General features: G+C 28.2%; 2 protein-coding genes and 1 non-coding gene across 3 annotated transcripts in view; all 3 read right to left on the bottom strand.

Annotated features, from left to right (window-relative positions):
* Nucleotides 1-87, bottom strand: part of LOC123293776 (phospholipase D2) — a 33,003-nt gene extending 32,916 nt beyond the window's left edge. The window contains exon 1 of the mRNA XM_044874683.1: nt 68-87. The gene's annotated coding sequence lies outside the window, so the exon portion shown is untranslated. The remainder of the gene's footprint in view (nt 1-67) is intronic.
* Nucleotides 88-4,691: 4,604 nt separating this feature from the next.
* Trnam-cau lies at nt 4,692-4,763 on the bottom strand. The gene has a single exon. It is a non-coding gene; the product is annotated as a tRNA-Met (tRNA).
* Nucleotides 4,764-6,085: 1,322 nt separating this feature from the next.
* On the bottom strand, nt 6,086-15,347 carry LOC123293707. The gene is made up of 5 exons (XM_044874609.1): nt 15,226-15,347; nt 8,182-8,411; nt 7,799-7,884; nt 7,077-7,230; nt 6,086-6,185 (listed from the first exon to the last, which is right to left on the bottom strand). The coding sequence occupies exons 2-5, from the start codon at nt 8,366-8,368 to the stop codon at nt 6,118-6,120; spliced, it is 495 nt and encodes a 164-aa protein (XP_044730544.1). The 5' UTR covers nt 8,369-8,411; nt 15,226-15,347; the 3' UTR covers nt 6,086-6,117.
* Between the last annotated feature and the right edge of the window lie 1,291 nt (nt 15,348-16,638).

The raw sequence follows: 16,638 nt of genomic DNA, 5'->3' as shown, positions 1-16,638 counted from the left end.
CTAATTTTAAATTTATATTGTATAGGCAATGATAATAAATACAGAATGATAATTTTATAATACCTACTTGTTGAATGTTTATTTATTTTTCGTGCTGGAGAGTTTTGTAATGTTATTGTTAGCCTACATTTTAAATAATAATATTTTTTAAAAGGGCTTGTTCATTAGTTTTAAAAAATATTATTTGACATCTGTTTTTCAATGCTAATGGTTTTTGAAATCGGTCCGAGAAATACTTCAAAATTTATTTAGGAACATTTCAATAATAGGATAATTTAGATGAGCTCATTTGAAAAAAATTGTATTATTTTGTGTAAAAAATAAAACAAAGGCCGGCATTTTAGCGAAAAACTAAAAACTTTAAATTAATTTCACTTCATACTTAAATTATCTTACATATTTATAATAAATATTTTGTAATTCATTTTTTATAGTGGCAACTCATGTCATATTCAAAATGTTAATTACATTAAAGTATGATTCACACACGTGCCGGAGTTTATTATAAAAATTAAATTTGTCACCATAAATAAGTTTTTATACCATGAATATATGAAATATATCATAGTATATTAAGTTTAGTCCCAAGTTTGTAACGCTTAAAAATATTGATGCTACGAATATAATTTTGGTATGGGTGTTCATAGAATCATCTAATTAATCCATTTTCGGTTGTCCGTCCGTCTGCCAACTCGATAACTCAAAAACGAAAAATGATATCAAGTTGAAATTTTTACAGCGTACTCAGGACATAAAAAGTGAGGTCGAGTTTGTAAATGAGCAACATAGGTCAATTGGTCTTGGGTCCGTAGGACCTATTTTGTAAACCGTTAGAGATAGAACAAAAAATTAAATATAAAAAATGTTCCTTTCAAAAAATAAACAACTTTTGTTTGAAATATTTTTTCATAAACATCACTGTTTATCCTTGAGGGCGCAAATTGTATAGTATGTATTATATGGGAATATCAGTTATGTATGAGTGACATATTGTATAGGTATATGTGTAATGTGTTAGAGTAATCAACACTGTCTATACATGGTATTTAAACAATTAACTCAGTTAATTGTTTGCTTTCACTTGTTTATTATGTAGACTAACTTTTTCGATATGTTTATCTTTTATTGGTAAAAAATAAAATAGTAATCAAATTTATTAAAAATTAACATGCATCGAAGAATTCACATTACGTTATTAGATGGAAAATTGATTGAATAAATGCCACCGGCTGTGAAAAATCATAAATATGCAATTTTGTTTTTATTTTCTATTTTATGAAAAATATGACAACTTGAAAAAATTTTAATATTATAATTAGATCTGTAGATGTACTCTTGGTTATAAAATTTTTCCTGCATTTAAACTAATAGATGAATAAGTCTACTAATGATTTCATTAAATATTGGACTAAGTCTGTATAAAAATTAAATAACCTTGTATTAAAAAAAAAAAAAAAAAACTCATTAAGATTGTATGTACAAAATTAAAAAGATCATTTTTTAAACGGATGTTATACATATATTATGATAAGTATGTCGTGTATTAATTATTATTATTATAAGATAATGGTCGACGGTAGTAGTCTTATTACACGAATTTTAAAAACCATAAAATAAACCAAAGTCCTATCGAGGATCGTAAAAACAGATATAAAATAAACAAATATCGCACAAATTGAAGAATACTATCACTATTCAAAACTTTAATGATTTCACGAGAGCTTCCAATAGGGTCTTCCAGAAAAAAAATGACCTATGATTTTTTTACATAAATTGAAAGTAAACAATAAATAAAGACATTCTGCGAAAGAAACACTTTTTTTTGTTAACTAGATTTTTGTTAAATAACATTTAAAGTTTAACACCGTTTGAAAAGCCGATAATGTGCCGCCATGTTGCTGTGACGTCATGATGCACGTTTACATTTCGGAGCATACGGCTTTAACATGGAACTCGGTGAAAATAGTCAAAATCTTCGCGGAAAAAGTTCGTACAAGTATTGTTTTGTACCCCAATGCAAAAACACATCGAAAAGCACCCAGAAAAGCTGTTTATTTCGGTGCCCAAAGGAGATAAACGAGCTAAATGGGTAAAACAAGTTCGATGCCCATTGGATGTTTCAGCAACATCACGATTGCATTGTTGTGAAGATCACTTTGACGTATTTATTTATTTATTTATTATTATAAAAATGGCATTTCTTAACAAATTCATTTTTCTCAATTTTTTTTTATTTAAAAAAGTGCATAAATGTAAACATAACCTCTAAAATTTGACGTAAGTATTTATTTATTTATTATTATAAAAATGGCATTTCTTAACAAATTCATTTTTCTCAATTTTTTTTTATTTAAAAAAGTGCATAAATGTAAACATAACCTCTAAAATTGGTTTTATTTTTAGTTTGTTACATTTGTTTTTGGTTTATTGTTTTAAAAATTTCGTTTGCCAGTTTTTCTAAGTTTTTGGTTTCATTTAAAAAACTTTTTGTTGTTTAAAAAACTCACTTGGTGCAAATACGTAAGTTATCACACACGAAAAGCAATGTCAACAATGCCTCACAACATGCATCGTGACGTCACGTCGGGGCCGTTCAATGACAGCGCGTTTTCGTCCATTTGAATATTTCGCAACTTTAAATGTTATTTAACAAAAATCTAGTTAACAAAAAAAAGTGTTTCTTTCGCAGAATGTCTTTATTTATTGTTTACTTTCAATTTATGTAAAAAAATCATAGGTCATTTTTTTTCTGGAAGACCCTATTCTCATATTGCAAACTCTACAATTTGAGAAACAATAGAAAAATTCATTAATTATTATCTAACCTGATATACGCCCCCTGTACTATATAGATACCTATTTATGTATATGAAATATAAAAAGGTATACTGAGTTTAAATTGATGCTAAAAACAAAATTTTGGTATATATGGTCATAAAATAACCTAATTAGTCCATTTCCGGTTGTCTGTCTGCCTGTCGCCTGTCTGTCCGTCTGTCATCACGATTACTCAAAAACCGAAAAGAGATATCAAGCTGAAATTTTTATAGCATGCTTAGGACGTAAAAAGTGTGGTCGAGTTCATAAATGAGCAACATAGGTCAATTGGGTCTTTGGTTCGTAGCACCCATCTTGTAAACTGTTAGAGATAGAACAAAAGTTGAAATGTAAAAAATCTTAAAGTGTAAAAAACAACTGTTGTTTGAAACATTCTTTCGTTAACATCACTGTTTACCCGCGAGAGTGCAAATTATGCGCAAATTGTATAGTATGTATTATATGGGAATATCAGTTATATATGTGTGACATGTATGTAAGTGTAATGTGGCAGAGTAATCAACACTGTCAATACACGGTATTTCAACAATTAACTCAGTCAATTGTTTGTTTTTACTTGCTTTATTTATTTTTTAACTTTTTATGGGTCCAAAAATATCAACTTATGTAATCATACATTTCAAAACGTGTAAATTATATAAAACATAAAGGACCACGATTAAAAGTCCTCCTTAAAAGAACAATGTCTTCCCGATTAAAAGTTCAAATGGTCGGAACCTTTTAAAATCAGTGTAAGGGAATTACAACCCTTAAAAGATCCCAAATCAAATTTCATATTTCTATAGGAATTGAACATACGAATTGATTATTAAATATACGCGATTTCAAGCTTTTGAATGATCAACTAGAGCTCGTGGAAATTTCACACTACCCGTGGCGGAAAACCGACTTGAAAAATAATATAATATCAATAGTAATTTTCTTTCTTTTTATTTATAGGCAATTTCATTACAAATATGATGTACAAATTACAAAATTAACAAAATGAAAAAAAAATCCTTAAATAATTTTAAGGACTGTAATTCCGAAACGAATGATTTCTAGATTTTCAAGAAATTTAAACTAAAATCCAAATTCAATTTGAAATGAGCGGGATCATTTCCCCAGAAATATTTTTTTCGATCCATTTTTGACTTTCAAGTAAAACTTTTGTCAAAAAAACTTATTTACTCAGATAAAAATTCATGTTGATTATAGATAAAAATTCGCGTAATTTTCCTACAGCTTTTATAATAATTCTAGATTATAATTTTATTTATCTTACGTAATTCATAACTATGAGAAATTTTAAATGAAAATTCACCAAATTATTTTGTTCTTTGAAGTTATAAAATAATGGTATTATTATTTATCTCTATGAAAATAAATCAGGTAGTAGGGTCGTGTAACAATATAACCATGGATTGTGTAATAATTACTTAGTTTCTATCTAGACAAATATTTCTTAGGAAATTAGGTTTCATGATCATGGTTTCTAATAGTCAAGATCTTAGGTACAATGAGTTCATAGCTATTTACAATTTACAGTAAGTATACTTTTCATGCTCTTTTTTTCAGTTTGTCGGTAGTTTTCAACTCTTTTTGAACCGAAGTCTTCGGTTTTTCAGGAGTGTTTTCGGCTAATTAAATAAAAACTTCTTTTATTTTAAATTACCTATATATATAGAAACACTTATAATGACCACACCATTTTACGTAGACACCGCTGGTGATGTTATTTTAAACTAGTTTAGCTATTTCCACTGTTATTTTTTACCATAATTTAGTATGACCAGTAAACAATATAATACTATAGTAAACGACCCATTTTCCATCAAAAAACCTCCATAATTTTGTTTAAAAAAAAATTCTGTTAGCAGAGCGTAGTTTCGATCTACGGACCTCTGGGTTATGGGCCCAGCACGCTTCCACTGCGCCACTCTGCTCTGATTATAATTCTCGTAATAACATGTAGTGATTCTGTTGTAACCATAGAAATATGACAACGAAAACTAGCCTGGGAGTGGATGCGATATGGGAAGCGAGAGAGGAGACTGCCAGTGAGTTCCCCTGTGTCCTTGTCTAATTATCAACCATCAGGGTCAAATGTAGGAAGAGGCCAGCGGGGCCATGATCCCAGGGCCCCCACCTATTCGGAAGTAAAATTTCCTTGTAATCTTTCCTTCCTTTCATTGACCAACTGATCGTATTGTTGAATGCATGAATTTGAGTGTACGAAGTTGTTGATGAACGATTCGGTTTCTTGGCTGAGATGACCACAATGGAATCTTCCTAGTTAGAACTAAAGGCCAAATCTTGTACATCATTACTCTGATGATTTACACATGAATTTGGCTAATGAATTGATTCATCTCGCCACTTTTATAAAACAGTTCGAAAAAAAAAAGAGTGAATCGAATGAAATTTTTCTCTGCCGAATTTTTTTGCAAAATAATATGCAATCTACTTTTTGTAATGCAGGTGTGGCACTTCGTATTTATTTATTGATGATGGTAATTAATTGCAGCGGGAAAATATCATTATCAAACTAAAGATTATAGAGAACAGACTGTGAACGTCGATGACTCAAGAACGATGGTCGAATCTAATGCTTCTCAGTTTGGAAAGCAACATTCTCCGCTTGAGTATACTCCACTATATACGAAAAAATTTTAGGGACCTTCACCAAATTTTGGCTTCAGAACCTACGAATTCTAAATACGACCCTGTAAACCATGTTACCCTATCAAAGTAAACGAAAATTGGCTTATTTCTGTAATATGTATTAGCAAAATTTTTGCTTGTGTATTGAATTAGCTAGTATTGAGGAAAGCTTTGTACAATTATGCATTATTATTGAATCTTTGCATATGGCGGAGTAGGTGTTTGTCAAGATATCAAGAGTGGCACAAGATGCCACTGATAAGATGGAAGTATTTATTTATATTTGTATTGATTAAACAGGAAGGATAATTAAATTTTCATCTTTTGAATTTATTTTGAAAACTAAAGACTCCTCTGTCCCTATTAGTGACTAAGACCCAAATAAAAATTGAGAGTTCAAAATGAGTAAACTGTGAAATTAAAATGTCATATCTGAAAAATATTAATTATTTACAACAATTTATTATAATGTATAATATTTTGTCAGTTTATACAAAAATTGAATTGTAATTACTACAATATTTATTAATTCATTATTTTTATTCTTAATAATATAACTTATGTTAAACAATATTTTTGCAAATACTGCAAATTAATTGTGCATAAAATTAATTACGGTATTTTATGATTTGATTACTAAAAATTTAACTTTTTCAAGTCACTATAATGACTATAAACGATGGTACACATGTATAATCCAATATCTGGAAATAGAAAATAAAATAAATTAGTATATAGAAAGTATAGGTAATCATAGAGAAAAATACGATTTATTATTTATTCCGTACGATTGAAATTTTCTCCCAGGCATGTAGAAATATTTTTCCCATTATTATCAGTCGTTTTTTATTTGTTTCGTTATTTATCATCATCTGTCTAGTTGAACAATTGCTTGCATAAATTGATTAATGCACTATGCACTAGATATTTATCAACAATGTGAAAACCATTGAAAAATTAATGGTATATGCATAAATTTAAATAAGTAAACCTTTCCCATTCCTTACTTTTCCCTTACCAACTTACCATATCTTTGTAAATTCATTAAAATTTTCCTAGTTTTTAATATTTTAGGAGGAAGTGCATAGGGCATACCTTAATTCATCCTTATAATCATCCTGATTATTATGCGTTTTATTTGAGCTTATAAAGTGATACTACAATTCCTTACGAATAATTTAAGCTCCGAATCGTTTTTCTAGGCTATCCCGAACCCGAACAATGACCGATTGAAAAAAAATACCTTTTTTCAAAAAATTGCTGTAAAAGGCAAAATACAATTTTCGTTTTTTACTCGGCAGAGGTAACATTTTTTTTATTAATTACAAATAATTTTATACCATGCACAGCAGTGAAAACAAAAAACGATAATTTTCGATGAGATTACGCGATTTTCTCGGGAAATAACCCTCGAAATCGTATCCAGTCTATGCCATTTGATTCGGCTTTTTATTTTCTACAACTTTCTTATTAAATATTTTATGTAGATAGCTTTTTTTTTATATAAATGTGAATAGCCGTTTTTGTGCCTTTTCCCATCTTTCCCATTATGTTTTTGTAATTTATTAGTTAAATTTTTTAACTTGAACACTTACATAATGTTATAAGACCTCCAAGTAAAGTAACACATCCTACTGCAAAAGCGTTCAACATTACTAAGCTGAATACTTGCGTGAATATTCCAAGCATATAAAATGTTAAAATAATTCCATAATAATAGATCCATGGCAATAGTAGTATTGGTTGTTGCTGCAAGAAAAAAAAATTATTTATGTGAAACTCAATTTTAAAAAAGTAATTATTACTATCTTTAAAAAACAAATCATAGCCCAAAACACGTAACAATTTCTGTAAATATTAACATTTTAAAAAAGCAGTGCCGGATTTAATTTTTAGTTAGTCTAAAGTTTGTAACGTTTTGAAATTTAGTGATAGAACCAAAATTTTGGTATAGATGTTCAAAAAGTGATATACTTTCATTTTCCGATCGCCTCTCTGTTCACATATGCGATCTGTTCGCCTTAGTCCCTCAAAAATCGAGATAGCCAGTTGAAATTAGTATGTGTGTGTTTTACACCTAAAGAATAATACTGAACAAAACAAATTTTAAGAATAAAAGCTGTTCTCTTCGTAAAAACAAACAATTTTGTTTGAAATATTTTTTTCGTAAATTCGATTCGCCCCAATTTCAGCACAAAATTATAGCTACTTCTAGTAGGCAAGAGTGAAACCGTATCTTGGCTTATTTAAGCTATACTTTAGCAAAATCATGATGGAGATGAAACTGTGAAAATTATATAGGTAATAGTGAACTTACTGTTTGTGCACCGAATATTATCAAAATTGATAAAACTACCATTAAAGCGCTACCAAGGCATACAATAATTAGAACTCCAGATAAAGCTAAAAAAAATAAATAATAATTTATAATAGTTTGGAAATATTTAATTAATGCACTGTAATAAGAAAGTGACAGATTTTTCGATACCTGGAGTAATTTTCAAAACATCGAAAATTGAAATTTTTTTTAAATTTTTTAGCTTTCAATATTTTGAAAACGAAGGCAGATATCGAAAATTTGTATTCTTATTTTTCGTCTACATTCATGAAGTTATGAACAAAATTCATCGTCAAAGTCGAAAATAATTTCAACCTGTCAACCACAAGTCTAAACAAGCCTTGGCGCTTGATGACACTTACCTTGTAATGTTTCTTCTGAAACTGTACCATCAGAAAGTTCAACAAGTTCATGTGGATTTTGTGAGTATACTCCAGATAAAATCATAATTGTAAACGATAAAATACTTTGTAATGCACCAACAATACATGTTCCACGCCGGCGAAATGATTTTGGAACATAGAAAATATTGGCTAATAAAGATGCCATATTCAACTTTCACTATTTATATCTTCTATATAAAGGAATGACCCTAGAACACAAAATAATATAGTTATAAAAACGGTTGCAGATCATAACTTTATTGCAAAAGAGGGAAATGCTAATTTGCTAAAATTGGGTATGTTTTATGAAATTGGTTTTATAAGACTAAAAACACAAATTCCCTGTATTTCTACGCCCATATTGGTAAAAGATTAAAAGTACTGAATTTAGATTCATTAAATAGCAGTACATAATTTAATGAATCTAAATTTAACACTTTCAAGCTTTTATCTCCAGGGGCGTAGAAATTCGGTGGATTCTAATGGATTGATGATAAATTTAATTTCTATGTGGGATTTTTGTTTTATAAATGTCAGTATATTCAATTTTAGCAAAATAGCAATTCCTGTTTGCAGTAAAGTTACAAAAAATTACTTCAAAATAATTTGAACTCTTGGTAATAACTCTTTTCTTATTGGTACATACGTTTAGCTAAAAAGACTAATTATGAGATGTTCTGGGAGAGAATTGTAAAAATCTTTTAGAGACATCCTGTACATACATATATACAGAGTGATCCAAATTATCATTTAGTAGAGCGTAAGTTAAATTTGTAAGAGGATAGTTCTTGTGCAGTTTTTGCAGTATATTAGTTAAATTAAAGTTTTTATAATAAGTTGTAAATGTAAAATTTATTAAAATTTAATTGAGCATTAATGTGTTTTGAAAGAAGTATAAAATCCCACGGGATGACGATGAAAATAAAATTATTTTCTTGCGTAATACCTACTACAATTTTTTTTTGAATTTATGAATTTTTGAATTTTTTTATCATTTAAAAGCTGAGCTGTAAAATGTTTGATTTTAGATAGATTATGTTCCTACCATGTCTATAGTTAAGAAAAGCCACTGCTAGAAACTTTAAAAAATAAATGTGAGTTTTACTTTTTTGTAGGTGGTAAAATATAATCCGTAAGTCTGTATATTCATATTCTTTGTTATAAAAGTATGTGGTTATTTCTATTATAGTCTAGCGACATCAATGGTGAAAAATAGAGATAATGTTCTTAAAAATATGTGCGAAAGTTTGTTGGATTCGGAATGATGTCTAGAAAAATGTACCGGAAGCGTTTTTTAGCATATAAAAAATTGCAAAAGTTATAAATTAATAAAAATGAAAAAAAGGTATATAGTTTTTCACCAACATTTCATTAACTATTAATATTTATGAAATTAAAAATTGCACAATTTTTTACGCATTTTTGTTAACTAAAAATTGTTTTATTAAGTATTAAAATTTTTTAAACTCTTTTGCCTTGATCTTGTTAAGTATATATATAAAAAGAGCTCCCGAAACCAAAAAATTTTTCTAGACATCATTCCGAATCATTATCTCTATATTTCACTTAATTTGAGCTTATCGACTAGACTATTATATCAGTTACTCTGATATCGCTATCATTATCGAGAATGGCAACATTTGAATGAAATAGAAACATTTTCATTAAAAAACAAATTAAGATATTATTACTATATTACTAGCAGCAGTCTCAGTAATGAAATATATTGTTTTTATATTCGATGCAAAAGAACACAGAACAGTTAATGTTTACATTGTTATTATTAAATAATGAAGAGTGCCTTCTTTCTTTATTATAATATAGTACAGCCATGCATGAAACATTTACATTTACAGTGAAAATTACTTTTACTGAAGTCGTATTAACAGTTCAGGGATTAACAGTTCACAGTATTTAAAATTGATAATCATTATTCGTCATTTATATTAACGAAAAGATTCCAATATTCGTTGTGGGCGTAGTCATGGTAGGGACAAGAAAATCGATGCCAGTGCTTCCAGTGAAAAATTTTGGCGTTAAAGGAGGCTGTTATGACTAATTTGCAATTCTTTACATGTAAATGTTATAGTGAATGTCAAATTAAAATTATTGAAAAACACTTATTTATTAAACTTAATGCATTAGAAATTGTGAAAATAAGAAATCAAATTGCATAAATATTATTTTATTTAAATGTAAATTCTCTTAATTATTTATTTAAATTTTTGAAACAATAATATTAAATTTTCAATGTAAGTCATAAATGCAATTCATACAATTATATATGCATCCATACAATTCTATAATTAAAGTAGTGTATCGTTACCATCGAAACGCCTCCAATAAAACTCATACACGGTGCGGATACGCTTTATTTTCTATATATATATAAAAGAAAAAACTGACTGATTGACCAACGCATGACTCAATCCGTTGGACTTAGAAACGTTCCTTAAATGACGTAAAAGAGCACTAAAAAGGTTTTTTAGAAATTTAACTCCTAAGGTGGTGAAAAAGGAATGAAATCTTATGTATAGAAACTCCATGCAAATAATTTTATAGACAAATGTAGACCAATGTTTGCTATAATGTCAATGTTATTAAGGTTTTTTTTGTGGTTTACAATTTTTACAAATAAAAATTCTAATTATTCTTATCACAATTTAAGTGTGTTAAGAATGTTTCTTTATAACTCGAAAGTCTGATACTATATTTTATCGTTGTACGATATACTTGAAACAATGGTTATAAAGCTATATACTTAAAGTTCAAACCGGCAGAAAACGTAAAAGAGGGTAAAACCATTGAAGAGAGAAATTTAAATTATTTTTAAAGATTTTACAGAACTACTAATAGTTACGGTTCTATAAAATATCTACTAAATTTTTGCTTTCCTCTAATGAACGCTATTGCTTTATATTTTGGCATTAAAATTATTACTTTTAGACCAACCTTTAGTTGAACGTGTTAGACACTATACCTATTCAGTACACTATACTCTCTTTATTATATTCATCCTATAGCAATAGTATCGTTAATGGTTTTCGGTATTTTGTGATCTTGCTCACAAGAGAGTCTTGCTTTTGGTATTGCGATTGTATATGTAATCTTTGTCTGGGCATCGCAAATAGTATGAAATCAAAACTAAGATTACTAAGCTTACTTTTGTAGACACTAAGTGCCATGTTTTACCATCAAAGCAATGTCGTTATAAACGTATTGAACTGTACTTGTTGAACGAGATACATGTATAATATATACATATTATATCTGATATAATATAAAGGAATATTATTTAAACAAGTGAAATCAAACAATTGACTGAGTTAATTGTTGAAATACCATGTATAGATAGTTTGTTTCGATTGTCATGTATACACATGACATATATAATGCTATAAAAATTTCAGCCTGATATATCTTTTCGTTTTTTGAGTTATCGTGTCGATAGACAAACGGTCAGACGGACGGACAACCGAAATTGGACTGATTAGGTGGTTTTATGAACACCTATAACAAAATTTTGTTTGTAGCATTAATATTTTTAAGGGTTACAAACTTGGGACTAAAGTTAGTATACGTTGATATATTTCATATATATATATGGTATAAAACTAGTACCCAGAGCCGGTGAGGTAGGTATACAGGTGTTTTTTTAAGTTGGTATTTGCTAAAAATTCGAAGAATTAGTCGTATGGAGACAATTAGGCGTACATTCTACGAATGCATTAAATTCCACCTTATCTTTCAAATTAATGAAAAGCTCAGTCTGCTTCTTAAATGGTAGGAGATAGAAGAATATTCTAAATTAGAAAGTTGTTCCATATGAGAATGGTAACATTTTTTGTTCAACACATTTTTCCGAAAACTGTTTAGTTTAGGCAAAAAACAATTGAAAGTTTTACGCAGAATTGTTTCTTCGCCTTTTTGTAAACCGAATAGCTTAAGCAGTAATTGATAGCAAAAATCAAGCTTTTGTGCGTTTGTTCATTCAATTAGAACAAAAATGATCTTTATAGAAAAACAAACCACTTCTATTTGATTTTTCGAAGAGTGTCTAGATTTGCCCGAAAAAATTATACGAAATAACAATTATAATAAGAAAAAATAATTTTGGGTAAAACTTTTCAGTCCGTTTTTGCTTAAACTATGCGGTTTGCGGAAAAATGTTTCGAACAAAAAATGTTACTTTTTTAATCAATAACAACTTTCTAATTTAAAGTGTTCATCTATTGATTACCAGATATGGAGTAGAGTGAACTTTTCATTGAGCTTGAAAACCTAGATCAAGTTTAATGGCTGCGCAAGATGTGCGCCTACACACCCTACACTCTTCGCTTGAAGCATTTTTATCGATAAAAGTTATTTTTTTAGTTTCAAGCATATGAAAACTTAAAAAGACACCCTGTAAAATTAAATTTAAAAACATACACTACTTGTTGGATATTTCCTCTATATTTCCACTTAGATAATTCTAAATTTTGTAAAAGGTTTTGATTTCATGAAATAATATTAAACTTCCTTAATAAATAATAAAGGTGAATATTTAGAATTGTATACTACTCATATTTTATTTTAAGTGTAATTGATTGAACCGGAAATTATGTTTGAAAATAAAACATTTAAAACTAAATACAGGCAAATATTCGACACTTAAAGTGATGTGAACTTTATTAATCTTCCGGACAGTACTGGATTACCTCATGTTGGGAAGAGCCTAAGTGGCCGAGCGGTCTAAGGCGATAGACTTTAAACGATTTGTTAGTTAGAAATTTTTTTGAAACCGTTTGTTTACTTAGTGGAATTCATTTTCTTATTAGAATGGATTATTCATAGTAATAAAAGAGATTTTAACAAAAAAAAACCGACTTCAAAAAAAAAAAAAAAAACTATTCAAAAACAAATTAATATGCACTAAAAAGTAAAAAATAACGAAAATATAATTTAGTTACAATTATTGTTATTTTTGGAGTCGGTGTCAGGCAAGGAAACAACTGTGACAGAACAATTTGCTACATTAATTTGGCTGACTCCAAAAATAACAATAATTGTAACTAAATTATATTTTCGTTATTTTTACTTTTTAGTGCATATTAATTTGTTTTTGAAGTCGGTTTTTTTTTTTTGCTAAAAGTTTTTTTATTTTATGATTTTTAGTGAATATGAAGTACACTAACTAATTTGTCATTAAAAAAAGAATTATTCGGTCATTTGTCGCGCACATACTTAATGCAAATTTAAGACTTGTATAGTGTTTACATGGATACCATTGTAAACCGGGACCACACGGGAAGCACGAACTTTCAAATAAATAAAGAGTCATCGAAATCGGTTTACCCAGTCAAAATCTTTATTTTTTGTTTGAAGTCGGTTAAAAATAAACAAAATAAAAAATTAAATGTTTTTTGGAACCAGATAAAACTTATCAGACATAATTGGATTCTACTTTTAATGAGTCAGTCTTTACATTTGAACGCCTCGATGCTATTATAAATAGATATGCTGATATATTAATAAAGTAAGGGTACATTCAGTGCTCTGAAAAATAGATTTATCTGCGCTTCCACCAATTTAGTAAGATAAAAACAATTTTAAGATATTTAAAAAAAATATATCTATTATTATGAGTCCTTTTGGATGCTACGGTAAAAAATGTATGGCCCTTTTAGAATGCATTAGAGCTGGTGCGACAGTACATCAGAGCTGCTGCGATAATTTTCTGTCTCTTGTAAAATTTTTTTGAATAATTCAAACGGATTTGATTCGTGAGACTCAAAATTAGACAATAAAATGTTAAAAGGTTAGTTTTTATTATTTTTAAGCGGTTTTATACACGTTTTTCGAAAATCTCTAATCTTACGTTATCTTACATACTCTTTCGTTATCCTACGAAATTTTCAAATTCCCGATTAAATGATCTCTCCTGTACTTATAATACTGCAAAAAATATTCGATTTTTTCACAAATGGTCGAGCTACACTTAATTAGTAAATAAAAGTTTCTAATGAATTTAGAAAAAGTTTTTTTTTTAAGTGAATTAAAAATAAACCGCGAGCTCATATAAAGCAACAAAATTCTATGATTACCTTTGTCTGCGTTTTTGAATAAAGGTAAAGGTAAGTTTCGTAATAAAGAAGCCTTAATTAATGGAATTCGATTTTTTTGTTTTTTGTGTTTTTCGAAGATAATTTTTTGTCTGTCGTGTACGTTAATGAAAGCTATTGATAGTACTTTTCGTTAAAAAAATATCAGTAAGTAAATATCGTGGAAAGAATAAACAAATGGAATGTAGCTACATCTGAGTGTAACTTTTTGTAATTCGGAAACTTTCTATCTTTCTTTTCACGCTTTATATTGTTTATAACTTTCTTATAACGTATAGACATAAACAACAGTCAAAGTCGAAAAATTAATCCACGATTAATCCACAGTTAAAACTTCATATTTCTTTATTACCAAACTTAGTTTAATCAATGCTCAAAAAGGCAAACAAATCGAATCACTTTTGGTTCATTTTGGTCTAAGGTTCAAAACTTTTCCCCGCACTTTTCAAATTATAAAATTATCACATATGGATATTTTTCATACAAATTAAAAATTTTCACAATTAATTATCCATCTCTATCTATTAATATTTCAAAATAATGAACCTAAAAAAAGATAGAAAAAACAGTAAGAACTTAATAATTATTTAAAACGCACCTTTTTATTATACCTTAAGAAATGTAAATTTAATTAACACCTTAACATAAATAATAAAATAAAATTTTTCATGAATTTTTAACGATGAATTTTTTTAAAACAATTTTTGGGTAATTTTTCTTGAATTATAGTTTTAAATATTCCATTAAATTTTTGTTAGTTAAACTTTCTAAAAAAATTTACTTATGTGACAAAATACTGTTTATGTATTATTTAAATATGGAAAAATTATAAATAAATTTCATTATTTTCGTGTTATAAGCAAAAATATTATATTTAGCTATAAAATATAGTACTGCATATATATTAATTTAAACTTACCAAAAGTAAAAAGTTTTTCCAAAAAAAAAAGGTGATGTTTACCAAAAAATTTATTATCAACAAGATAATATGTACACAATTATTATGCTCTGTTGATTCTGTAAGAATTATTCTTTGACTAAAAACTCAAACCATAATTAAATTCACTTAATCAACGACTTGATATTTTCATGTGTATAATGCTAATCTGTATACTATTGTGGTAAATAAACGTATGTTGTTGATTTAACCGTATACACAGTATATTATGTGGCCTCTATTTGTGTCTTCCATAGCTGTACTTTTTATACCATGTATATGAAAATTTACCAAGGTATACTTAGTTTAGTCCCAAGTTTGTAACGCTTAAAAATATTGATGCTATGAACAAAATTTTGGTATAGGTATTCAAAAATTCACCTAATTAGTCCATTTTCGGTTGTCTGCCTGTCGTCTGTCGCCTGTCTGTCAGTCTGTCATCACGATTACTCAAAAACGAAAAGAGATATCAAGCTGAAATTTTTATAGCGTGCTGAGGACGTAAAAAGTTGATAGAACAAAAGTTTAAATGTGAAAAATGTTCCTTATAAAAATTATTATATATTAACAACTTTTGTTTGAAACATTTTTTCGTAAACATCACTGTTTACCCGTGAGAGCACATATTATGCGCAAATTGTAGTATTATATGGGTATATCTGTTATATATGTGTGACATGTATGTATGTGTAATGTGGCAGAGTAATCAACACTCTCTATTCATGGTATTTCAACAATTAACTCAGTCAATTGTTTGTTTTAACTTGTTAAATGTATTATTTGAAAGTTTAATGAAAAGTGTTATGTATTAGAGAATTCTTTAAGAGATTCCTTTGTTGTGGACTAGTGAATTCAAAGTATTTAATATTACAACACAGCCTAAAACTTTATATACTCTGTATAGGGTAAGCTTGTTAGACCCAAGCTTGTAACGCTAATAAATATTGATGATACGACCAAAATTTTGGTATAGGTATTTTCCATACAGTTTTAATTAGTACATTTCCGTTTGTCCGCCCGTTTGTCCGATAAATCTTAAACGAAAAGAGGTATCGAAATTTTTATAGCCTACTCAGGACGTAAAACGTGAAGTCAATTGAGTCTTGGGTATGTCGGGCTCCTTTTGTAAACCCTTAGAGATACAATAAAAATTAAAATGTAAAAAGTGTTCCTGATAAAATAAATAACTATTTTGAAACATTTTTCATAAATACCATTGTTTCCCTGTGAGGGCGTAAATTAGGGCAAAACTTTAGTGTCTACTTTCTCCAAAAGCCATAACATATAGAAAGTTGAAAATTTGTAGAAAGTTGTAAATAGTGAGAAAAAAATGTTTTCTAGAAAATACTTCGAAAACTAGAACCCATGGTGACTGTAACCTAATGTTTTTGTCAT

Source organism: Chrysoperla carnea, chromosome 2 (genome assembly GCF_905475395.1).
Source record: "Chrysoperla carnea chromosome 2, inChrCarn1.1, whole genome shotgun sequence".
Classification (NCBI taxonomy): Eukaryota; Metazoa; Arthropoda; class Insecta; order Neuroptera; family Chrysopidae; genus Chrysoperla; species Chrysoperla carnea.
Note: the sequence above shows the minus strand (reverse complement) of the source record. Positions and strands in the feature narration are given on the sequence as shown.

Coding starts and splice junctions, on each gene's coding strand:
- LOC123293707 (XM_044874609.1), bottom strand. CDS start 8,368: ATGGCATCTTTATTAGCCAATATTTTCTATGTTCCAAAATCATTTCGC. Junction 7,885..8,181: donor TTCAGAAGAAACATTACAAG/GTAAGTGTCATC, acceptor TATTTTTTTTAG/CTTTATCTGGAGTTCTAATT. Junction 7,231..7,798: donor TAATATTCGGTGCACAAACA/GTAAGTTCACTA, acceptor TTTTTCTTGCAG/CAACAACCAATACTACTATT.